General features: G+C 31.5%; 1 protein-coding gene across 3 annotated transcripts in view; it reads left to right on the top strand.

Annotated features, from left to right (window-relative positions):
- The first annotated feature begins 724 nt into the window (after nt 1-724).
- The window catches only part of Klp31E (kinesin-like protein 31E), a 55,196-nt gene continuing 29,241 nt past the window's right edge, over nt 725-26,679 (top strand). For all 3 annotated transcript variants that reach the window (XR_014878337.1, XM_085191555.1, XM_085191556.1), the window contains exons 1-3: nt 725-1,032; nt 1,299-1,352; nt 12,961-13,189. Coding sequence is in view for 2 of the 3 variants with exons in the window: in XM_085191555.1 (XP_085047681.1) it covers nt 1,315-1,352; nt 12,961-13,189 (267 nt within the window). In the remaining variant the exon portion in view is untranslated. The remainder of the gene's footprint in view (nt 1,033-1,298; nt 1,353-12,960; nt 13,190-26,679) is intronic.

Below are 26,679 nucleotides of genomic sequence, written 5' to 3'. Positions count from 1 at the left end.
TATTTGGCTTTATTTTTGCTAAGTAAGATATCTACATACACATCTAGAACAAAATTATTATTTTATATCAGTAATATTTTTAATATGCGTAAAGTAAATATACAATATAAATGAGAGATTTCACAGGAGACAATAACAAAAACACTCGTGACCCAAATACAAAACGATAAACAACATTTTGGTTAATGTTTGTATTTCCATATTCAGTATGAAAAGATTCATAACATTAACGCAGGAATCAGAAGAAAATTTATTCAAACACATAGTTAAGCAGAGTCATATTAATTTAAAACATTTTATTATTTAAAATATAGAAAATACTTAATAAGTAATTAACTTGAGCTTGTACATATTATGTACAAGCTAATTTTTTTGTAAAATAAACAAGTAGGTAAATAAATCGTTTAATATTAACAGCAACCGCCATCTATCGTTACATTAACTAATCATTTGACAATCAAAAGCGACATCTAGTAATAGCATGATTAAAACAATATATAATAGAATGATGTTACACAATGATATGAATAAAATATCAATAATACTTAAACTGCAAGAAATAATTATTTATTGTAATAAGTATATATTAAATATATATATTTAAAGCTGAAAATTTTTGTTTTATTTTACAGCTAAATAATTTTATGAAATTTTGCTGTCAATGTCAAATGAATTATGATGCCACATTGACAGCGGGCTGTAGTTAAAATACTGCCTGTGAATTTTCCTGTCAGTGTCAATTGGTGCGGTATAGAAGTTGGCGTTTAGTGTTTTATTATTTAAATGCGATTGTTTATAAACTAGATACTTTACGATACATAGCATAATGAAATAAATTTAGTATCGATCTTTTCAATCGTCGATATTATTAAAAAATAATAAACGTCTTTGCGTTCCACATTATATAAGATTTTTATTATAATAGTGAAAGATGGACGGAAATCACTGTCGGTGTTAATTTAGCGTGTCGTTTTGATGCTGTAAAAGAAATGTGATCTAGTTCAACGAAAAGTGAAGAATCTACTGCGCATAGTAAGTAAATTACTCAATTTGTACTACTTTCAGTGGAGGTCTATTAATTACTTTCAATCTGATAATGGTTATAAACAAAAAGATGTTGACCATAAAACAATTTAGATATGTTATCCGAATTTATTTACAATTTCTTCTTTATCTTGCCCTTATCAACTGTTGTAGTTTAATAAAAAATGTGTTTATTTATTTGTACCGAAACTTCAAATATTATTTAATTATAACAAATACATTAAAACTAATGTGATTTGTTTTTAATTTGTAAGGACAACAAATGCAGTCATGGCTAGTGATGAATCCAGTGTGCGTGTTGCAGTCAGGTAAGCATACAGTTTTACTATAATTTAATAACATAAAAGGTAAGAATATAAAAATTATAAACAAATACAAACATAGACTGTACTGTTTGAAGTAATTTATTTAAAAAAAAAATAAAACAATGAATCAAATATAACTATCAGGTACAATATTCATTGCTAATTAATACATTGGGTACATTGTAGCAAATAAATATTTTTTTATATTATTAATTAAATACTTTTCAGTCAAATGAATAATCTATTAATCATTTAGGACAATAATAATATTATCCTCTTTTGTTATTTCCATTTCATACAAGCAATACTAATATATTGTTTGGCTGTCTCTAATTTTGAAACCCTGAACTTTGCAATGTGACATTGCAGCACAAAAAGTAGACATGATTTTCATAATATTTATACAATGTTTGACACAAATTTGCAAATACAGTATTAGCAATTATTCTTAACAAGTACTGTAAATAGTAATGTAACTAACAGATGCTATGCAAATATTGCTGATTTACAATTCATACTTGACCGTGTATGTTATGAAACAATTTAGTGTTTTTAAATGTTTTCTTTATTCTATGGTAATAATAAAGCAGCTTCACGCTTTTTTCGTCTTAGTAGAATAGTAGGAACCTTATGTTAAGATACCTTAAATACCACTTTCTGGGCCATTTTCGAAACATCCAAACGCCGCACAACGTCCAACAAAATAAATTTAATATAATTCTTCCAAGTGAAAATCGAACTCGCAACCTTCGTGTTTGCAGTAAGACGCAGTGCGACTACGGCACTACGGCCTCTCTAGTATGGTAATAAATTGAGAATTAAATCTTTTAAATAAACTTCATTAATAAAATAATGAAATTATTTCATATAATTTGATATTTAATTAAACTTAGAAGTCCAGAGAAACTTAACGATCGTAACTACATACGACGTTTTTTATAATCGCAATATTTTACGAGTAATATAATTTAATGTATACTAAATTATAAAAATTAAATATTTTTTCGACATTTACGTAATTTAATAACAGAACTTTCGATTTACGGCACATCAATATTTTATTTGTCGTCTAATATAGTACGTACTCAACGGTGGGAAACGGAGTATCTTAACACTCGGTTCTCTCTGCCTACCTGCCACGTGCGAGATACAGCGTGAAGGTGTTTTTTTTTTTAATATACTAAACAATTTTAATAATAAACGAATCTTCTCTAATATTATAAACAAAGAATTTGTTTCGTTGAATGTGATAATAAAATTGTTTTTGTGACGATAGTCCATTTATTAAGGAAGGCTATATTACGTTAATCGTTTCGTATATCGAAATCTACTGTACCTGCGGTCAGGGTTACCTCTTAGAATGTGTCAAACATTACTATTAGAAACTTTTAGCTTTATCCATTTTATCGCAAGTAAGAGCTAGTTCACAATGTAAAATATTCTTAATAAGACTGTTATACGAAAAATCAATAAGTTCTCGGGTTATTTACTTGATTCATGCTTCCAAAGTCGATAAAAAGTCACCCTTCAAACACAGGCGCCTACAGGACGCGCCCTACCCCAACAGCCCTCATTAAACGATATCCTGTGCCCTTATACAAGTCGTGACTGTTGCTATATTGAAATTTTGAATATATGAACAAACTCTTAATGTCTGAGCAAATTTATTTACTTATAAGATATTTAACTGTACAAAGAAAATTTATTGTTGGTTTTGGCCAATGCAAATGCTACGTAAATAATCTACTTTCCGTTCCAAAAGTAGATTAAAATGAACCTAGATATTCAGATCTTTAAAGTAAATACGAAATATTAAATTTATTTGAAGGATCTACAGTTAATTTTAAATGTTTTCATTCTTTTTAAATAATTTTTATTAACGTTCATTTACTTAAATTCTTAATTTCCTCTTTTATATCTGCATATCTTTTATTCAAAGCACGTGCCGGCTAACTCAATTCAATGACATAATGTCAATGTAGAACAATTAAATATTAAGCAAAATGTGGTCAACAAATACGCCAAAGCTTAAATATTTAGCACAAATTTGCTTCGCTGTTTCGCCTCGTTAACTATATTTTTTTTACGTGCGTCGTTTTTGCACGTAACGCTAAATTACGTTTCGACGGCTAGTGATCGTCTAAAATCAAGGTGTGGTCGATGTGATGTAACCATAGTCAAAATATATACTAACAATGATCATTTCTAAGAACTAGTGCTATCTAATATTTTTTTGACAGTACCTACAATTAAATAGAAGATCAGGCCAATATATATTTTATATTTTCATTTCGGTTCTCTGGTAACAAGATAAAGGATGGGGTTGAGTTTCACCACTCAACACGCAATGCTTTCAGAATTCGGCGGAAAGTGGTAAACGGAAAAGAGACCCGTGCAGAGAGTGTAAATTTAGAAAAAAAAAAAAACAAATGAAGAGTTTTGAATTTTGTCAAGAATAATAACGATTGAAGTTCAAATAATTCTATAATCAATACAGAAACTAATCAAATCATATATATTTTTCATGGCTCCTAGATAAATTTGTCGAAGAATTGATCCCGACTTTACCTTTATTTTTCGGTATTTCGTGGTTTTACGTTGAAGTTTTACTGTTATTTAAGAATATATTTTATACTGTTCAATAGAAAGAAATATACATATAATGTATTAAAATATCTTTAATAGAAATCCCGCTAGTGATTGCAATCATAATGACTACCATAGAGATATTTCATTGTGTACATCGGCTCTAGCTACTAATTCACATCGCACAATTGCGACATTAGTAATTCTCCTGTAAACGTGGATAATTACATAAAATCTACTATTTGTATGAAAATTATGATGTGGATATAAATGTACCTCTTGAAGGCTACGGTGTGTCACCAGTTGACTTTAGCCACTCAACACGCAATGCCTCCAGAATTCGGCAAAAAGTGGGGAACGGAGTTTCTTAACACTATGTTCTCTCTGCCTACCCTGCTGTGTGAGGGATACAGCGTGAAGCTGATTTAATATAATTTTAATTTTAAATCAAAAATATTAAAAAATATAGATATCCAATAAAAATGGTACAATTGGAAAAAAATGTTTTCAGTTTCGATATTGTTAAAGAAACTAATAATTAACCAAGAATTTAGTTCAATTTGTATTTTATCAGATAGTTGGGTGGTATCTTACAATAACGTAACATTCCTTCGCTCTAGAGTATGAACAAACTAGCTCGTTACAAAGTATACATTTATAAATTGTAAATTAATCACGCTTCGAACTTTTTATAGTATAAAACAATCTATGTAAGTGTCGCTTTAGCTCATCTATTGTTACTTGACTATGATTGATTATTATTAAAGAAAATATAAAATAAATAGGTAATCTTATAGAACATTTTAGATTACTTGTCATAATTTTAATCGTATCTTTAGCAAAAATCGTATGTTTTAAATAAATGTTATTTTATCTGAGGTTGTGTTGGAATCGGACATTTGTAGAAATAATTATATTTCAATTATTTTTATTTCCTTTCTCCGGTAGGCACGGTAGCGCCGCCACTCTAGGGTATACTCTACCTACTTTCAAATGAGACTTAGAATAGATTTTACACTAATCTACAGTATTAGGATGCACCGAAGTGCCTTTCTTTTCTTTTCTTTTTAACTTGTCATTATGACACTTTTATTATTAATAGGAAATAGAAGCCGTTTCGTGCATATTGTCAAATATTTGCTGTGTAACGTCCACTTATCTTCGTTTATCACGGTTGACAGCCCGCCGTACCTCGTAGCTAACTTCTGCAACCGTGAACTTTGAACTATTGAAATACCTTCGCCATAACCACATTAATGACACTGATATTTTAGTTAGATTCTTAAAAAAATGGTGTCACTTATGAAAAAAGAAAGATATTGTTTTTATTTTTTCTCATATCCGCATACATCTATTGCATTTATGCGGAAAGACATCTGCATGCTCGGTAGTGTAACTCTACTTTCTCCTAGCTTAATATGGTTTGAGCAATAATTAATTTATATACTGGATATTATTACTCTTTTACTCATCCTCATACAACTTGTATCCTAGTTACAAATTCCAATAAAATATAGAATAGTGTGCAAACAAATTATTAATTAAACCTGGTTACTAAGATTTTATGAATAATCTTAATATAAAATAGGAGAGAATGCATATAAAATATCTAGACTACGTATTTGATAAGATTACCTCATGCTTATGTTATATAGGAGCATATGTACTTAATAATGTGTTACGCGTCCGTCGGTGTGATAACAGTCGTTTTCTCAGCGAATATTTAATTTGTCCTGTAATGTATGACAGCGGTGCTTTGTTAGTGTAAGTGCGTTTACATTGATTTATCTCCCATCTGAAGCTACGAAATGCGGTCAACGCTATGTATTAAGAAACTGTTAGACTCGGCAATCGTGTAAATAATACCTATAATTTTTTTTATTATTTGCATTTTATATATTATTTCTAATTTTCAAATAACTAATATTTGTAAGTCTTCAATAAATGATGACTTATTCTTTCGCTACTTGCTAACTTTTTTATTATCTTGTTTTACTGATTTATGACGTCATTTCTTTTTATCTATATATCTGTGGAATGAATGGAAATACCGGACCGGACCTATCAGTTTTGATTATGTATAACTATTTAAAATGATTACTTTGTAAATATAAAAGGATAACAAGAATATTTTATGGGCCGAATGTTTTATGGCCGTGCCACCTCTGTCGCTGCAATGCCATGTGCCACCCAGTCTGACAAATTAACGACCTCAAGTCTGCCTGTTTGAACGGGCTCATATCAAAATAATTTTATCAAATTAAACTCTATGTGTCATCAACGTCAATTATTTGTTTAATAAGCGCTTTGATATGTTTGTATAATAAAACAATCTTGCCTAATACATTTTTTTATAATGTTTTTGCTTGTTATACGACGATCGATATAGATTAAAAATATGCGTCATATTATGTATTTTAGTTATATTCATAATTTACCTAATATCATATATCATCAACAACGAACATTAAATATTCTAGTTCCACGAGTGGAAATCGAACCTGCAAACTGTCGCATTTACTCCAACCAATTTACATTATAATTGTATATTTAATACTTTATATTCATATTTGTAGCTAACTGGTTAAACAAACGGTATACTAACCAGTTGGTTTGATAATTACTTAACCTATCTTATGATGTCGCGGCCTCTTTTGAATAAGTAATGGGCCCTTGTGAGGACAAATTTAATAGGAATCGTATTGATTGTACTGTTAAATAAATATATATTTCCATTTGATATTTGTCACTTGATTGTGAATTATTTATTAGATATAGTTTCTCCTGCTCTAGCAACACAAAGCACGGCTTCAACATCCATCCCTCAACATGCGATATTTAGAATTCTGGCGGAAATCACTTACGGAGTGTCTTAACACTAGGTTTTTTTGTTTTTTTTTTGGATATACGGGATATTAACTATCATACATATTTTTATTTGTAATGTCTAGTTGTCTAGTCTAACTGAATGGTAAGACAGAGGAAAGGTCATGGGGACCCCAGACTCTATTTTTCTTTCCGTCTCTTTCTTGTTCATTAAGATATAGAAACAGTTTAGCGTCTTATACCTAAAATTAACCTGAGTTTTGTAACATACTGGATGAGAAAGGCCCTCGCACGATGATGCAAGTTAAACGAGCTTATTAAGGTTAAAGAACCACGGTGTTAGCTTAATAACTTGAAGAACTAGAAGTCATTACTGTTTATAGGATTATAGTGCAACGTTACTATATTAGTCGGCTAATTTGAAATGTTTTGTTTAATATTGCAATAATATAAACACATCTAAGAAATTATTAAAGACAGTAATGTGGAATTAAACATCCAAATGTTGCCTTCTCAACCTTTTACTTACCATATAACAAAATCTTATAAATTATAATATAAATATGAAAAATATATCAATTCAATATATTATAATTACTGACATAACGAACAAAGAGCCTTTCTTTTTCATTCATGCTCGCTTCCATAACATCACAATTATTATATTGTTACCTATAAATGTTTTATTATTAACACCTATTGTTTTATTATTATTGATTGTGTAAGTACATTAATAAGTAAATAGAGAGACTACTATAAAAACAATGTTTTTCTTTGAATTATTCGAATTTGGGTGGAAAGCGGGAATTGGCGTGATTTAACACAAAGAGATAAATAAATAATGATGAAAGAAACCTTAAAATCAGATTAAATTCCTTTTCAATAATATCCCACTTGACTTGGGATCCGTGGATTGCTTTTTTTTTACAACATAGCCTCTGGTCACTATTATGTCTTTGTGGACACTGGCAAGGTTAAGACAAATCGATTGACGTACAAATTATCAAAATTATACAAACATACAAAGAATGATAAACACATTACCCTCCTTCGTGTGTCACGCAGTCTTGCAAAAAAAAAAATCAAATCTCTAAGTCATGCTCATGAGTTCATTGTAATAGGTATGTAAACTATGTCACAAAAGCTAATTTCCCTACGACTTCTTTAACTGTAGATTGATTTACAATGCCCTCATTCTATATTATTTTGTTATGTAATACCTTATTTCGGTAGGTACGTATACGAACTACTGAAGTTTTCTATCAAATAATCGTTTAGTATTCAATTCGTGATTTTATCCGAATCACAAACGTTGAGAGGCCGCCATTATCAAGGTTTTCTTGCGACATTTTTTTTTCGTTTTGTGCTTACTTAGTTTCTTTTTGTAACTATTTTGTTGTTAATTTTTGAGTAAAATATAAGTTTAATCGCGTGACTCATACGTTGGCGCCATAAAATTAAATATAAATAATTATTATTAATTTTTAGTAAAGTATATTAGCTTAACGCTGACTACCCCACTAAGGATAAAGCGTGAAGCTTTTCGCTGTATACCGTATATAACAGGGCATGCAGATCTAGTGTTAAGAACAAGAGTTAACACAGCCCTACTTTTTGCCCAATTTTCAAGACATTGTGCGTAGAGTGTATTCAAGTCTTATTACATTTAAATAAAGATAATTAAAATACCCTATTATTATTTTAAATATAGTCAATAATGTAAAATTAATATTATTAACAAAATATACTTTAAATTCTGTGAAGTTCAAAACAATAAAAAGACAACTACACTTGGAATATTTTTGTTACCTCAATACCAATAAGGACATGCATTCCTTGAAGCTTCTTTTGCGGATGAGGAAATTTGCTTTAAGCATTAAACATAATTATAGATAATATTACTTTATAAATACATTTGTCAAGACCTTGCTACATTTAATATTCATTCATAACCAGTTCTCGGTAAAGGTTTAACACGCTGTAGTAACATCCAAGCCCACGACCACCGATGGTGGGCGAAGAGCAAATATTCAACTGTCGCCCACGTTCGTTCCATTTAGCCTTAACAGGTCTATCTTTAAATATTTTTTACCAATTTTGAGGCTAAGAATAATTTATTATATACTTGTGAAGATATCAAACTCAACTGCCATTTTTTTCAGCCTTGACCGATTCCTCTATTTAGGTATTTGGAAAATTAATATTGTTGCATTATAAATCTATCTTGGTGCAGTTGAGAAATGTCCGAGTGTATAGTTTACATGCAAAGGTTCGATTTATGGGGAAATATTTTTTTATAATCACGCTGTAAGCAGGCAGGGGAAACTTAATATTAAAAACTTAAAGTAAAAACAATATTATAATGCACGTAAAAATGTCACAAATAAAGCATTTATTATCATCCCTTCTGTATTCTTGATAGGGTAAGCTAGAATAAAGGTAAGACAATTCGTTCTCCACTTTCCAATAAATTTTTAGTGGGAACCTGAGATTAGAATTCTAGTGTTAAGATACTCCGTTCCCATTAAGACCGTTCCGTTTGCTTCGTTATCAGAATAAGGAAATGAAAATATTACATTTTTCATTCCCCAGAGTAGGAATTGAACCCACAACTGTCGCGTTTACAGTCGCACGCCTGTGCGATATAAAGTCTTAAGATCACTTCTATTTAATATGCATAGTATACACTAAGTTATTCCAAGTACTACCTAAGCAGCCCTAGTGACATTTGCTCCAGTTCTAAATATGTCAGTAAATGAGGGTTTTAGGTTCCACTTAATTAGCAAAGTTCTTATCTTGATACTTTGTTCTGAACCAAAATGTGGGTAATTTTTTTTTAACTTCATAATCGTAAAAGGTACCGTGACTAAGGCGGAATGAGTTTGCCGAAAGAAACAGGGCTATTGCATTTGTCTCGTGATATTTTTATTAATTTTTTTTTGGCAAAAATTTGTGCGTTATTTACAAAGGCAACTCTGCTATATAAAAAAACTAACTTAATTTTCTAATCTCGTTTAAAACTATTGACGATAGATCTAAGTAAGAGCGCTTTTGCCGCAAGTTTTCTCTAATTTAATGCAGATAACAAGTATATTTCTAGACTTGTATGTAAGAAATCTTAGCAGGAGAAATAAATAAAGGAAACTTGTTCATTCTTAATCAGTCTCTACAATAATATATAAACCCTTGGGTTATAATATATAAACTTTCAATAGTTAAACTTTAATTTTCTGCTATTAAAATTAATGAAAATCGTGAAGTTGTCCTCTAATTGCACTCTTGACGCCTATTTAAATTTTAATTATTATGGACGTTGTTTTCAAATGGGAATAATCAGATATATAGATACAATTTTAATGACGATGTTTGTAAGAAAGATATTTAATTAAAAATATATTATTGTAAGGAAAAATTCAATGAGCACAAAAATATCAGGAATGAAGTTGTTATTTTCTTCGCATTTATAGTGCTTTGTATAGGATAGGCCAGAATACACAAGCCAACTACGGCTATAGGTCTTAAGTTTTTTTCTCTTTATGATTTTTAATTAAGACATGACACAACACACATTTTAATATAAAATTAAATATTATAAGAGAGAAGCCAGTCGTACCGCAGGGCACAAGCGTGTAAACGGACGGTCTTGTAACGGGTTGTGGGTCCCCACCCGAGAAAATGGAAATATTAATATTTTCATTTCTTCGGTCTGACGTCGAGACAAACAAAAAACAGGAGAACGGAGTGTCTTAACACTAAATTCCTCCTGCCAACTTTGCCATGTGCAGAAAATAACGTGAAGATAAAAAACAAATATAAAAACAGCTTTTTTTATACTTTTTTTTAAATATATTTTTTAATCCTATGCAATTATGATCGTAAATATTTGTATAAGCTGGATATTATGCCCGGTAGACGTACGACGACGGGTCGCGTGCCCCATTGTGTAAGCGTACGTGCAGCCGTTCAATACCCTGCATCTAAAAACAAGCGGACATAAACAAACATTTGCTGCATATCTGCGTGTGCAGTACATGTAATTGTCGGACCGAACTAGTTCTATATACATTTAAAATAGACTCTATAACATAATATTTTTTTAACTTTTTACAAGTAATTGTTCTACGGAATATTGTGTTTAATGAGCCTGTTTTCTTATTTCTTATATATTTTTTTAAGTTATTTTTTATTACATAGGAGTTATTAGGTGGCTCTTAAAACGTTAAGTATGCAAGGGCATGTACTTATTCGTACGTATATTGGGTTATTCGTAGGTATACGATTTTCTTCTTAAATATCCATCTTTTGGAATAAGAGTAACACTTCATACAGTAGGTAGTGTTTTTTAGTTTGTGAATGTAGATAAGGCTTTGAAATATAAAGTATAAATATGATATGTATACTTCTAGTCTAAAGTATATATAATATCTATACATATACCTATATGGTCTACCACGTAGTCTAATTTCGTAGTCAATCTTCCCGGAAACAAATTTACGATGTATAATAAAAATGTTTTAGTTTGGTTACCGTATGTATACAGCGTACGTGTATAAGCACAGGAGTGCCTTTATATAATATAAATATATTTATATGAAGCAAGCGAAAGATAAACGAAAAATCTCATATTGAAGCTCATACCTATGTCGAAGTCTTTAAGTCAAGGAAATGGATCAAAATCTTCATTCGTCCGAAACTCCATTTTTTCATCCGACATTTCATCTTGAGTAGCGTAACTCAACGCCGCGCTTTGTCTTACTAGAGCGGGAGAATGTAAAAAAATATATAATCATTTCCCTCCCTGAAACGGAATCGAACCCAGAATCAATCATATTTACAGACGCATAGTGCAGATCGTTTTTCTTTCTTTAAGTATGAAATAACATATAGCTACATTTCTCTACTGTTACATTTCATTTGCGTACATAGAAGATAAAAATAGTTATTTGTCACGCGTATCGCACGAACCTATTTATGACTAAGAGAAGAGTATTTTGAATGAAGATTTTATAAATATAGCATAATTAGGTTAGGTTGTTCACCCCGCGTTATATTTTCGGAGACTCATTGGAAAACAGACGGAGTGACCATTTACGTCTGTCACATCCGTTAATTTAAATTCAGAAGGGCCTTACTATATACGCCGGTGGGCCTTTGAAGGCACAAGATTAATTTTTAACGTGCGTTTTATTTATTGTCGCATTGTCAACATAGGATTATGTAACATGGGTATAAATTAGTTGGAACGGGTTTTTTTTATGTTTGTGTTATCTTCACACATTTCCTGTATTTGAAGGGATAGACGGTGTCACTCCTTTCTCTATTTACTCCATAAAGACATTGGTTTTCAGATTGCGGAACCTAACGCCGCGTTTTTTCTTATTGGTCCAAAAAAACTAAAATATTTTAAAGATATAAACATTCCTCAGAGTGAGAATCGCTACTACAACTATCGGATTGTCTGTCAATTACATCTGTCCTATACCTACATGTAAATTTAAATATATTAGCCATGTATTACATGTGTTAACGCAGCCCTCGCTATTCCCAGACTGCGCGGCGAGCGCTGCTCTTCCGGCTGCATATTGAATTATAGCCCGAGTTGGATAATATCGTGTCGGTTTCATTGATATATGTATATGTATAATATCTTATAAATGGCGCTTTCGTCTATGCTTGATGTTATTGTTTTAGTTTTTATTCTCTTTATTTAGTAAAATTTGAATATTTTTAATTTGATAATATTCTGTTAATATGTATTTTATAATATATTATTAGGTACTTGTTGTAAAAGAAAATCTACATAATTAATATTGTTGGTGAGATATTAAAGAAAGATCAATAGAAATTGAGTTGGGAATATGCTAGTAATACACTTATATTAGTTTCAATAGAATCATTTCTGTTTTTATTTTCTAGTAATTTATTTTTGCTTTAGCAATTGCTATCGCTGTATCAGATAGATTGCGTCAAGACTCATGTGCTATCTTATTGTTCGTACTTAAGAGCATATTGTTCAATTGCGTAAGTCACGTAATTTGCATTCGGTAGCCACACATGTTATCAATAAGAACAATCAGTACTATTAACGACTGCTAAGTTGATATAAGACGATCCTTGAATGTAATTAATTTATCCTTTTTTAGAATTGTAAATCTTATATAAAAATTTAACGCAATACTATAAAAATCTCAATTTTCAGAATCCGCCCACAAACCCCAGCGGAAGTGGTGGAAGGATGCGGTATATGTGCACGCGCAGGCGGCGCCGCGGGCGAGGGCGGCGTGGCTCTCGGATCTGAACGCGCGTTCACCTTCAACTACGCCTTCGAGCCTGCGGCTGATCAACAGGAAGTATATGACACGTGTGTCAGGAAGCTCGTGGAGGCAGCTCTCGATGGGTACAACGCGACTGTGTTAGCTTATGGGCAGGTTAGTGTTATTAAATTTTTGGTGGAAAGATTTTTTTTTAGTGTCTCGCTTTGTACCTAACGGGATAGTTAGGCAGAGGGAACGAATCGCCATACGGTACAGTCTCTGCTTACCTCTTTCGCCTCGTCTACTGTAATCAATCTCTTCATATATCCGGGGGGCCCTCAGTATTTTTACCTTCAATATCATCAATACTGTGTTTTCGAAGGTCGACCTCTCTCAATCATTCTCTTAATGTACATACATTCACAATATGACATCTACGCTAGTACCCTTTTGGAAAATAGTATACATTTAACAACACTAAAGTTGTAATTAAAATTCTGTATTGCTGTTTATAGCAAAACTATAATTATTGTAGACAACATTGCAAGAAAATACAAGTTATTGTTTTTAGTCAAATTCTTAGCTGAATAACGATGATTATTATCATAGCAGGTGGACGACAGCTGTACGCCCATTTTTGTCATAAAAATAATTTACTCGAACTAAATTTGGACAGCATCATCATCAAAATGAAATTAATTTAATTATGCTATTGAATGTAGTATTTTTCTTTATATACGTCAAATGTTACTTGTTCTTGGCCAATGATATTTATTTGGAAATTTCAATTTAAACTTAGAAGTAAGTATTTATTTCATAAATTTCACGTGGGAGGCGTAAATTGAGTCTTAAATCGTCTTTGTTCTCTGCAATCGAATGACGACCTCTGACTTATTACACCAAAGTGCCGCACAAGCCGCGTTTAGATCGGGCTTTAGATACATGTTTTACAATATATTATAAAATTATAATGAAATAAATATTGTACGAAAATTAAAAATAATAATTAAGTTATTCCGAAAAAAATTAAGAAAATTCATATAAAAAACAAATATAATAATTTATAATTATAATTAAAATACTATACCTACCTAGGACATTTGACCTTAATAATGACCATATGTCTATACACATTTTAAAGGCAAGTTAATTATCTTTAAATAGAACCAAGTCAAAGATCACTCCGTCTTCACTTTCATCTATATAATGCGTATTAAGTAGCAAAATTCAATACCACCATTTGTCTTGTCAAGAGAATGAAAATAAAAAAAAACATTTACATTCGTAACCATAACTATTAGGAACATTTCAACAGTGTCACTAAGACATGGAATATTCTTTCTATTATTAGTTTCTGAGTGAAGTCGATATTTAAGTCTAAACAAGATATTTATTGATCAAAAGTACTGGTAATTGTAGGTTTGCTGTGTTCACTCAGTTCTCGTTGCTCAACCCCATTCCCATGCGATTGTTTGAAGCTCGAGCGCGCGTCGCGTCGGTCGAATGAAAGCCTTGCATTTCCCCTCACTTAATACGTTTAGGCTATTATGCTATTGCATTCTTTTATTGGAAATCTGCTGCACGTTTTTTCTCGCAATTATAAGGGCAGCTTTTGAATTGAGTGGCGGAACCCAACGCCGCGCAGCGCCGGGCGTCTTAATGGACTCGATTCAAAAACATCTTGTTCAGTGGTTGTATTTTAAAATCATATAATTTTGGTAACTTAGTTAGATAAAATAACCAAATTGAAAAAAGCAACTATTGATTTTGTTGCCGGTTCCAGGCCGTGAAACTAATTTCCTGTTTAAGTTAATTTAAAGATTCAAGAGAGCTAGCAAGTCTTTTTAGATAAAGAATATTTTTTAATTTAAATTGATATTAGTATCCACTATCCAACTTAACGTAAAAAATATTTTTATAAATTACAAGTAAAGCGTAAAGTATGAACTCAAATCTCTTTAATGTTATATTTTATCGGCACGTTATTTATCTGCCTACTCCAGTAATGTTTATCGCCGCGTTGCGAGTATTGGCCAATTGTAATTTACTTGATTCAGATTGCTTGAGTGAATGGTAAAGGCCTGTTTACACTTTACTAAAGAATTTTATTTTTAAAATTATAAAATAAAAACTTTTTATGCATTTTCAGCTATTCGTAAATGTCAAAAAGTTTTAAACATCACATAATAAAAAAATATTTCTATTTGTTATATTTTTTTACTCTTTCAACAATCGCGATATATTTTTCCTTGTGGGGTTCAAACTGCATGTGAATTTGATAATGTAAATATTTATTTTTGTAGGTATGTCAGCTTCGCGCTGTATCCCGCACACAGAGTAGGCAGAGGGAACCTAGTGTTAAGGTACTCCGTTCCTCACTTTCTGCCGAATTCTGGAGGCAATGCGTGTTGAGTGGTAAAACCCAACGCCGTAATATATTATGTACATATATATTTGTTGCAAAAAGATTATATTCATTTATCAGCCGTATAATAGCGAATTCTAACTATTTCCATATTCGCTATAATCTCGGCTTATATGACGGAACACGCGACCGGCGCCGTAATTAAACGGCCGTGGCTTACCTGCTATTATTCAATGTGGGGTTGTGGAACTCAACTTGTGGTACAATACTATTAGAGTTTGAAAAATATGAGGTTTTATAACATTTTAGTATTATTATCAAATAAATTACTCAGTTATTTAATACTGTTTCTTTTTATTTATTTTTTGTAGAAATACATAGGCACCCATACCTTTATGCCATTGTGGCGCTGTTACCTACTCTGGGAAATGCTTCATTTTCATTTCCTCGCACTGGTAAAAAGACAAACCGCGGCGTTGAGTTATGTCACTCTGTCTGCATATAAAGTAGGGAACGGAGTGTCTTACCACTAGATTCCATCAGCCTATACTGCGATGTGCGATATGTGATCAAATATCAATAATAATTATATTATAGCCACACCTTATATTTTGTTTTTATTTCTATGACACACGGAAAATCATAACATTGTCTTAGTTACTTTGTAAAACAATAAATACAAAGCCATTCTTAGCTTTGATTTAATTATAAATAGATTGAAATCGCGCATTTCTAATGACATAGCCTTTGATGGAAAAATTGCAACAGTCCTTTTATGGAGACAGGTTATATGTACTTAGCTATTATACATGTATCACAAATCTACATACATTTAATACTCTTTGTTTGTTTGCATAACGGGATGTAGAGTTTATTCTATATATGTATCAATAAAATATATTTAAAAACGATTAAAGTATTCAATAATATTCTTGTCCTGAATGACAAAATAAACCTTTCAACCGTTATCGAGGACATTTGAAAGGGTAATTTAAATTGTAAACGTCCATCATATCGCAATAAATCTTCATCTGCAACCGTAGAACATTTTTCTATTCTTCGAGCGATTGAGAACGCTAGCTAGTATTGTGAACGAAATTGAGATAACTGCAGAAAGACGAGGTGAAAGATATCGACTTCGATAGCGGTCCGTTTAAGAGCAAACTCGACAGACGACCTTTTACAGTTGAAAATTAGATTGCCTTTAATTCTATGACCGTAATCGTGTTATTGTATTTTTCAGCTTCACGCTGTATCCCACCCCAGCAGGGTAGGCAGAGAACCTAGTGTTAGGACACTCCGTTCCCTGTTTTGCGCCGATTTCTCAAGGCATTGAGTGTTGAGTGGTGGAACTCAACGCCGCGTTTTGCCTCGACACCAGAGAGCAGAAATTAAAATGATAAATATTTCATTTCCTCGTATAAGAATCGAACCCACAATCTGTCTCAGCTGGGCTCTTATTGTAGTTATTGTAATAGTAATAATATTATAACTAGCGACCCCCTTGCGGCTTCGCCCGCTTTTACTACTGGATTATTCATATAATGTATGTTTGCAAAGCACTTAAGATAATGTGAAAATTAATTAAACTCTAATGCAACCCGCATTTTCGTAGTTCCAATAAGGATTTTCCAATTGTTTTACTCGGCAAGGATTTTTTAGTAGGTATCGTAATTTTAAATCTGTGCTACTAATCTTTTCAAGTACTTATTAAAATATATTTAAATGACTGTTTTTAGATAGTTAAATGACTATTTTCAAACGGAAGAAATTATAAACAAAAGCCTTCCTACTAATAACTACTACAAAAAATATGAAACCAAATATATCGCGCTGAAATAATACATTCAACTCCAATTATCCAATACGTGCAAACGCATCTAAATCTTCGTTGCTATGCCTCTATAGCGGGCGGGTTTTTTTTTCGAGCTTGTGGTTAATGCTGAAGCCTGCCTGTGAGGAAAATTAAATAGAATGCATTGGCCGGGAATCGAACCCGGGCCGCCCGCGTGGCAGGCGAGCATTCTACCACGGAACCACCGATGACTGCTCATGACGCGCTTGTATAAGCAAAACGTCGCGGGGCGCGTTTCGCAGCAAGGATGTTTTGATATTGTAACAACTTCTAAAGTACTTATTAAAATGAAAAAACAGTAAAAGACAGTTTTGATCTACATTAAATGGCCAACGTAACTAATATACTTATTTATATGCTGAGAGTAAAGGATAAGTAAAACTTAAGTCGGCACAGCTGATGAGTTAACGGCGTGATGTGTCAACAATTAAATGCGTTTTTCTCTAAAACTATTCGCAATTTCGAAATAGTGTAAAAAGCAAATTTTATCTTCGTTTAACGTAGAAAATTAATAAAGTATTTTAAAGGATAAGGATTAATACCATTATGGAAAAATATCCCTCACAATAAAAAATATATTGAAATTACTATTTTTAGACAGAAATATGATCACTACACGTTATCCTTAAAAGATAAAAATATGCTCTCGCGGACTTTTTTGTAGATCTTATTAAGAGGAACAATACTCCAGTACATTATTTTCATGTAGTACTTACCATTAAAGCAGCGCATGCGCGAAAGTGTCTCAATGGGTAGGACTTTAGACACATTTATCGTATTTATGTTAATTTACATAAGAATGTACAAATAATAAACTATATATAAACCTTCCCTGAGAAATACTCGACCTAATGGTGAAAACCGCATAAAAATCCGTTGGGTGGTTTAGAAGAAGAAGAGTTAGAAAGTTCAGACAGACACGAAAAGCGACTTTGTTTTATAAGATATAGGATAGGATAGGATAGGATAGGATAGGATAGGATGACTTACAGTGTTACAGTACAGTTTTATTTTTAGATTCTACTAGGAAACTGACTATTCTGCGAGTTATTCTTACTACACTCTGTCAATTACTTGTATACACACAAGTCAAACCAAAGCAGGAGGAACGTTGATGAGCACTGCAGTCTTATTCAAATAAAAATCAGCACCGAATGCAAAAATTTACAAGAATTAATTTGACTACCGCTCTAAAAAAACACATTATACCGTTCGTTAACGCTTTCTATTTGCTGAAAATCGTCTACGCTTTCAGATTTATTCGTTGTTTTTATAATAGTAGAATAATTAAACTGTACGGAGCTCCCATTTGTTTATTATTGTGCCTAATAATGAGGCTGTAGTCGGGTCGAGGCACAAGGGAGATTTTGGGTTCGATTCCCCCTCGGGGGAATGGTATAATATTCCCTATAGTTTACCTAATTATTTTTTTTTTCGAGAATTTGGCTACTTAATCCCTCCACACATGGCTATTATGGACGATCACAAGTCAACCGTAAGAGCTCCAGGCAGTCACATCGAATAAGGATCAGTGCATTCAGCCGTAGAATGCGGAATATGGCAAACGCCACATCAGTCACGACACTAGTGGGGCTCGCTTTGTCCTATTCAAATGAAAATCATGTTATTTACATTTCTATGCAATTATGATGACCACTTACGTACTACTATAATTGTATTTATTGTGTAGATACTATGTGGTATTATATGTATTTATTAACCGACGTCGAGGTTTTATATACCTATAGTTTATTTTTTTATATTAGCTTTGAGCCTAGATATTGTGCCTCAGAATATATTTTTATCAAACACGTCTGTCTGTGCTCTGGACAATGTGCGGCGTTGAGTTTTGCCACTTAACACACAGTGTCTCCGATACAGTGGAGTGTCTTAACTCTAGACACCCTCAAAATAGCGTGAAACTAAAAAAAAATATTGGTATTATTGAAATTAATAAAATACAACCCTAGCAACACTAAATCCACCCCCTGACCCATTTGGCTCGTGGTAGATTTTAGCGGCGCAGTTGAGAGTCATGAGAACACTTGTCGTTTTACAATGCACACGTGTTTTACGGCGTTTTTTTGATAGTTAGCTATTTCACACACACACATTTTTCAAGTTAAATTATTCTTTTAAAAAAGTATTTTACACACTCCCTTTGAAAAATATAAAGGGGTATATGAAACTGTAAATTTAAAATTGTAATAAAAGTTATTTATTTCGAAAACTATAAAAAATACGTGACCTATGGAAGAATGGTTGAAAAGTAACTTTATACAAAGTAAGCATTTTGAGTTTCAGTTTACCTTATTGTGCTAGAATTTATACATTCAATAGAAAATCGTTCCACCAATTTGGTTCACAGATTGCGTGTCCGCCTTTATTCCCCCGCGCTACGGCGATAGGCAAGTTACAAACAAGTAAAAACATTTATGTTCTCCGTCGCGAACGAGTCAAGTCTACTAGTTAGTAATCTTAAACTATATAGGTTTTGAAAATAAATTTAACAATAGAGCAGAGTTATTTTAATATAAAAACTTTAAAAAATGTTTCATTTATTATAAAAAAATTATTAAAAACTTACATAAATTAATGAATAAGAGCTAATCCCTCCTAAAAAAATATGTATTTGACTTTTAGCATAAACACTTTATATATGGTATTTAAATCCAGAATGCTCTAGGTCGTACGCTCATTTAGTTTCAGCGTTTCATATTAATATGCTAAGAACTAATTTAATGCATATTCCACTAGAGTAGAGTAGCGCGAGCGAAATTTTTTCTAAGTAGTTTTATAAATAGCCGTTTAAATTTATACTTTTATTTTTTAACTGTAGTAGAATAATTATTATTTAAAATTATTAAAACAAGAAGAAACTGAAAAATAAATTGGTAAAACGTATTTATTATATTAAGAGTGGGATATCAGGTTTTCATTAATTAATAATATTTTTATTTGGAAACAAGTTCAATAAAAAAATTAACTCTACAAAATTTATTTACATGCTTAAGATATACCTGCGTATATTTGTAGTCATTAAAAAGTAATCCCATTATAATTTCAATTAATAATTACGCATAGGTTACATTTGGAAAGTAGTTCAAGGTTCAATAAAGGGCATACAAGTGCCCAATAAATATGTGAGACGCTATGCAAATCTTGTAAAAGGTTGAAAGGAAAGGAATGTATATTTATATATTGGAATGATTTAATATTGTATGTGAGTGTATAAATAGTTAACTTTATTTAAGTTATGTAATTTCGTGCATATCGATGTTGTATGTACTGAAATATATTTTAAAAATTCTGTAGGTATAAAGTGAAAAATATAATATAAAATAGTTTATTTTTTAGAAAAAAAAACAAAATATTTGATTCTTTAATATGCTTTTATAGAAGTACACTCTACATTCGCAATGTGACACGCTTAAATCAACTGTTAATTGAAATTCGCGTTCCCTCATTATAAAAGCCGTACCAAGATAAATTAGCTGCCCACGTGGTTTATTTGTATTCTTAGTGTATTGGAAGTGGATTAACAGCAGTCTGCTTGCATAAGTCGTGTAAACCAAACTAATTATTAGTGCAAACTATAATATATTATTATTAAGACTAGGAAGCTTATATTTAAGGTTCTGTATATAAAAGTTTTTTTTTTAATTTCTTTACTATAACACTGTCTATGAACTTTTCTAGTCATAAACTTACATTTTATTTGGAACAACATACTATATACATACGTAGGAGTAACAAAAACGTGCGCATTTAGAGCTATAACAATTTTATCTTTCCATAACCCAATATGTATTACGCCATGTCTCTAAGTGGGCGGAAAATGCACACTAGCCACAGCCTTCTCTCTGTTTGGAGTAAACATGCAAATATAATATAAACTATCATTAATTATTTTCTAAAATATATTTTTGGGGGCTCTATTAGTAGGATTATCTTAAATTGGTTAAATAGAAACGAGCGTTGATAATGGAAACTGAATTTAATGGGGCCCCTTAAACATACACTTAGAGCAGCACATCCCAGGTACAGCTCCAAATTGTTTTCCAGCCAGCCAGCCCAGCGCCTGGAAACCGAATCCATGGAATCCTAACTAATAAATATTACGAATCTCAGACTTCACGTTTGACTATACTTGAGTAACGTATATAATTAAAAAAAGGATACAAATAGGAAATAAATATTTCATATGAATGTATTGAAGTAAAGGCACACTCATTGCAACACGTGTTCTATTTATATCAAGCGTATACTATGCTTTTAAGCCTCTCAGGATAAGTGGCTGTCGAGACGAGATCAGTCGAGGACGTTTTAACATGTCATTTAGATGAGGGTAAAAAGAACTATTCAAGGTCCTATTTATTGAAATAGTCAATTATATGGTTTTTCCGAAACAATTTTCCTTAGTCGTCAATAAAAAAATAAAGTTTGTAAATCTATCAATACATACATGTTTTAAGTTATGCGCTAAATTTGATAAACTTCCACACTTAAGGAAATCAAAGGATTATAAAATAAAAAAAAAACATATTAGGAAATAAAATTAGAAAGAATTCGTGTTCGTACTTTCGAAAATTGATCATTTTTATCGCTCACTCGTAAAAAAGACCCGCATAGCCTTAAATTACAAAGACGCAAGTAGAACAAAAACATGATAATGGTACTATTGGTAGGTACCTATTGGTGGTCTAACAGCCATTTCAAATAGGCAATGGTTCCTTTAAAATGACTGACCGAATTCCAAGACGCCCACTGCACTAATATAATTGTTTTACAAAAACGTCCCTATGACGTGTACAGGTCGTGATTTGCATGTCACAATAACAAGAAAACTTGAATGGCATGGACTTGGAAGCAGCCTCGCTTGGTTGTTGATAAGCCAATATATGCCTTGCGATTGTAAATATAAAGTCTTATTTATTAATGATTTTCCGATATACATGTTAATGGCCACCCACGTACTGCAATTAGTGAATTAAGTACGATTTTTTTCTATATTGTAAAAGATGATGATGTATGTTGATAGGAGTTCTGTTGATATCACGTTGTTTCTTTAAGAAGTCAATACAAACTTCCAATTAGTTTAAGCACACTAGGTCATTAAATTCATGATATATAATTAATTCGATCATTATTCACTCATTTAAGTCTCATATGAAATTTATGAAAATATTTGTTTGTGTATTTAATTATTTTAATTTAATTAATACGGCAATCATTTACCTTGATTATGTTGTAAATTGCATAAGAAACGTAATCGACTAGAGCCATATCGTTTGAGGGCCGAATACTTATCTGTTGGTGGAGACCATGACTGATTTGGCTCTAATTAGTGATGCCACCTATTGTCTATGAATTGTTTAAAGAGTCGTATATACCTAATAAATGTTTTTTTTTTCAGTTTTTTTTTTTCAAATATTGTACCATGAAATTTCTAAAAGTTATAAATCGAGAAGTTATTAGTAGATAATTAAAAAACAAAATATTTACTCTTAATTTATCACATCATAACAAACAAATCAATTTTAATAAACCTTTTTTTTTAATTCATCATATAATATTTTTTTTTCATCATATTTATAATATTTTTTTTCATCATATTTATAATATTTTTTTTTTTATTTTACTTCATTACCTGCCAGTACCATAACGTAACTTTTAGCGTAGGTTGCGTCCCCAACAAGTCGCCGCCAATATCAAACAATATCTGTGCGTTATAGCTTGTCTTTTTATCTACCGTCTATCAGCGGATTTCCGGTACAAAATGTTTATCAGCTTACTCATCTAGTTACTATAGAGTGCATTAATACTTATAGATATCTGATTTTGGAAGAGTCATATTATTCTATTATTTACGGAGAGCTTTCACTATGAGAGAATTTATAATTTCTACAGTGTTATTTTCTTTTTAGTTTAATTCCTTATGTATATTTAACATTAAGGGAACAGTACACTAAAATACCTTCAACAATGTTCTTATATATATATAAAAAAAAAATGTAAACTTAGGTATCCAGTTACGTGAATTTAAATAGTAATGTTCTAAATCTTACGAAAGCTAAAGGCGAAGTACTTCGAAGGCGGCACTAGTAGAAATCTTTTGAATTTGGTATAGGTGTCAAGGGGAGCTCGGATAGAGGAAGTGTATGTTAATGCCTATTTAAAGGATCCCTTAAACCCACACTTGGGCCGTAAGTACCAGGCACTCCTCTGAGCTCCTCATCCTGCAACGCGATGGGTCCGGCACACGTACGGTGAATCCACGGAATGCTAAGTAGTTTCTTCTCTTACATTTTATAGTATAGTGGATATAAAATGAATAAAGAATGGGCTATTTGAAAAAAAAATACAATTTTATACCTAACTAACCTTTATTGGTTGTATTCAGAGTTGTCGCCGCAACGTGTGTCTAGACTAATAAGGCAACAGTATAATGTTTTTTTCTTTATGTTTGTGTTTTATTATTATTGCATATACATACATTACGAATGTTCTTTTACGCATAAACGTTTATAGACATATAATGTGACTCTATTTATTATTTTAATTTTAAAAACCTGTTGTGTACTATATAAGTATGCATTTTGTCTAAAATATGAAATTTCATCATCATCATCATCATAATCATCCTGTCCTTATCCACTGCTGGATATAGGCCTCTCCAATGGCACGCCACTGAGCTCGATCTTCAGCTCTTTGCATCCAGCCGCTGCCCGCCATTTTGCGAATATCGTCACCCCATCTAGCTGGAGGACGTCCTACATTACGCTAAAAATAAGCGTACAATTAAATATGAAATTATATCTGTTAAATTATTGGAGAAGAACATCCTTACTTTCTGCTATATGCAGTATAAAGCGTGAAATCCTTTTGAAAACCCTAATTAATCTAACATAATTTATTTGAAAATGTTAATTAATCCCGCCAAATAAGTTGACAAAGATTGCTATATAAGCTGCCCTCCCTTATTTCACCGTCAACAGATAGAAATGATATAATCTAAAGAAATACAATGTGAATGATTCAATACAAAACTGCATAGTCTATTGAATAAAACATATTACGTTCGCCATAGATGTATTATAAAATAAATTATCAAATGCCTACTACTCTATCGTAGAGACGTTAGAGTCAAGAAGGCTCATGCAGCGACACTGTCCGTAAATGGGCTGCCGGTGCGTTCCTTGATGTATACGCACGTAGTCTTGGCTTCCGACATGCTAAATGGCGGTAGCTGGATTGTCAAGTTTACTCCTTGGCGCGTAAGGTCGTCGGTTTGGCATTGATTAATCACTGTTTAATATGCCTTTTTATATATTTTTTATGAGAGTGAATTATAACACAGCACGATTCATTTTTTTATATTTTTTTCTATAGTATAATAATATTATTCTAATAGTAAATATCTATTAATAATTAATGACTTAAAACTGTGCAAACATTGATATTGTAAATGTTTTATATTCATATTGTGTAGTGAATGTCAACTACCAAGTAGGTAATAATTATATAGTTACTTGTTATGGAAAATTTTAGTATAACAAGATATTTTTTTATAATACCATTTCCTATCAAAGTAGTTTATAGTATAACAAATATATTATGTACTTACATTGTACATGTATGTTCGTCTGAGTCCATCGTCCTTGACATGATCCCAAATTTAGTTGGACTTAATCTATTCTGAGTCAGCTTATTACGAAAGGTGTAAACGCCGTGTGAACTGCGAGACACTTGTATGCTATTCGTCATTCGTATTGCTATTGATAAAATGATAACTATAAAAGCCTTAATAAAGAAAGATATTTTTTAAGATCTATAAAAAAACCTAATGAACTTTGAACGTTGGGAACTCTCGACCAAAAGAAATAGAGTCATAATTTTATATTAAGTTTATTTAAGCATACGTTAAAATTATTTTCATTTCAACTCATCATGAAAAACTTCAATATATAAAAATCTTGTTAAAATAACCAAATGTGTAATAGTAGCAAGTAACCTATAATAAAGTAATACGAGTCTATCAAGTGGATATGTGATATCGAAAGTAACTTACGCACTGCGACTAAATACTCAAAGTGCGGAAATGTAAATCGATAACATCATATCACTTTCATTTTCTAAGTGATACGACATATGTATGTTTAATGAATTTTATAACGCCATTTCATACAAATATACATATTTGATAAACTTTAAAGATAATTAATTTACTTTTTTACCATCAACCACCTTCCTTTGATTCTTCGAAAAATATCCCTTTCTTTAGATATTGGTCACGCAAAATAACAGTTCACGCACCCGCAGCTTTACACCTATTCGCACATAATAAGATAATCAGAGACCTTAGTGGCAAAACACTCCGTTCTCCACCTTTCCCACGAATTTGAGACATTGCCTGTTGTGTGTTGAACTCTACGTCGTGTTTTGTCTTGCAAGAGCAGAGAAATGTAAATAAATTATTCCCCAAGTAAGGATCGAAGTTAGAATCCACAATCACCGTGTTCATTCCACTCCACTGCGCCCTGATGACCTCAACATATTTTATTGAATATTTCTTAAAATATTCTAAGGTTCCTTTTAGCGGAAACGTGTATATACTCGTACATTAAATTGACACTTATTAATGCTAACACTGTACAAGGACGCAAACAGCAAGATCGATCGTTTATTTTGTGTGCTTACCTGTTTCTTACATTACTTGTACCGTATGACCGGTTGTTTATGTTTTATTGCGTAATATATGTACATACATATAAATGATAAATTTATACATTTTTTTAATAGTAAATAACCAAATTGTGTATGTCATAGAGGCTACCGTTAAAATTCTTTTAGCTGAGATAAGCAGTTAACTTTTGATAATTTAATTTATACCTAAAAGATAAGCAAGTTTAATGCAAACAAAATTTTATTGTTAATATTGATAATTTGATAGGTTAATATATAGGATTTTTTTTTCACAATGTTCACAACAACCTTAGGCAGATGTCCTGACTATTGACGTAACTGGTGAGCTGTAACGGATAGACCGCGTTTCAAATTAATCTAATCAGACGAGTCTGGGATATCAATTGATAGTCATTTCTTGTAGATGTCTCGTTTTTCAATATAAGAAGCTAAGCTTACTAAAGAAAGGACATTGTAGCAGTTATATATAATGACTCTACGAAAGTTAATTCTTTAAAAAATAATAATCTTTTAATATATTACAATTTAAATCTATATTTTAAAAAATAAAAAAATTATGCTCTTACAATAGACGTCCATTGACCTCAAATCAAACTCTAAATACATACTTCAAGCTATCACCCTAACTATTAGTTTAACTGAACAATTCCGTAGTTGGGAAATGTAATTGAAGCCGCAATAACGTAATAGTGAGGGGTCTGGTAACAACTATACTTGTTTTATCTACAACTAGATTTG

This window comes from Heliconius melpomene, chromosome 10 (assembly GCF_056956725.1).
Source record: "Heliconius melpomene rosina isolate 202511_hmr_F chromosome 10, ASM5695672v1, whole genome shotgun sequence".
Lineage (NCBI taxonomy): Eukaryota > Metazoa > Arthropoda > Insecta > Lepidoptera > Nymphalidae > Heliconius > Heliconius melpomene.
This window is presented reverse-complemented; position numbering and strand designations above follow the sequence as displayed.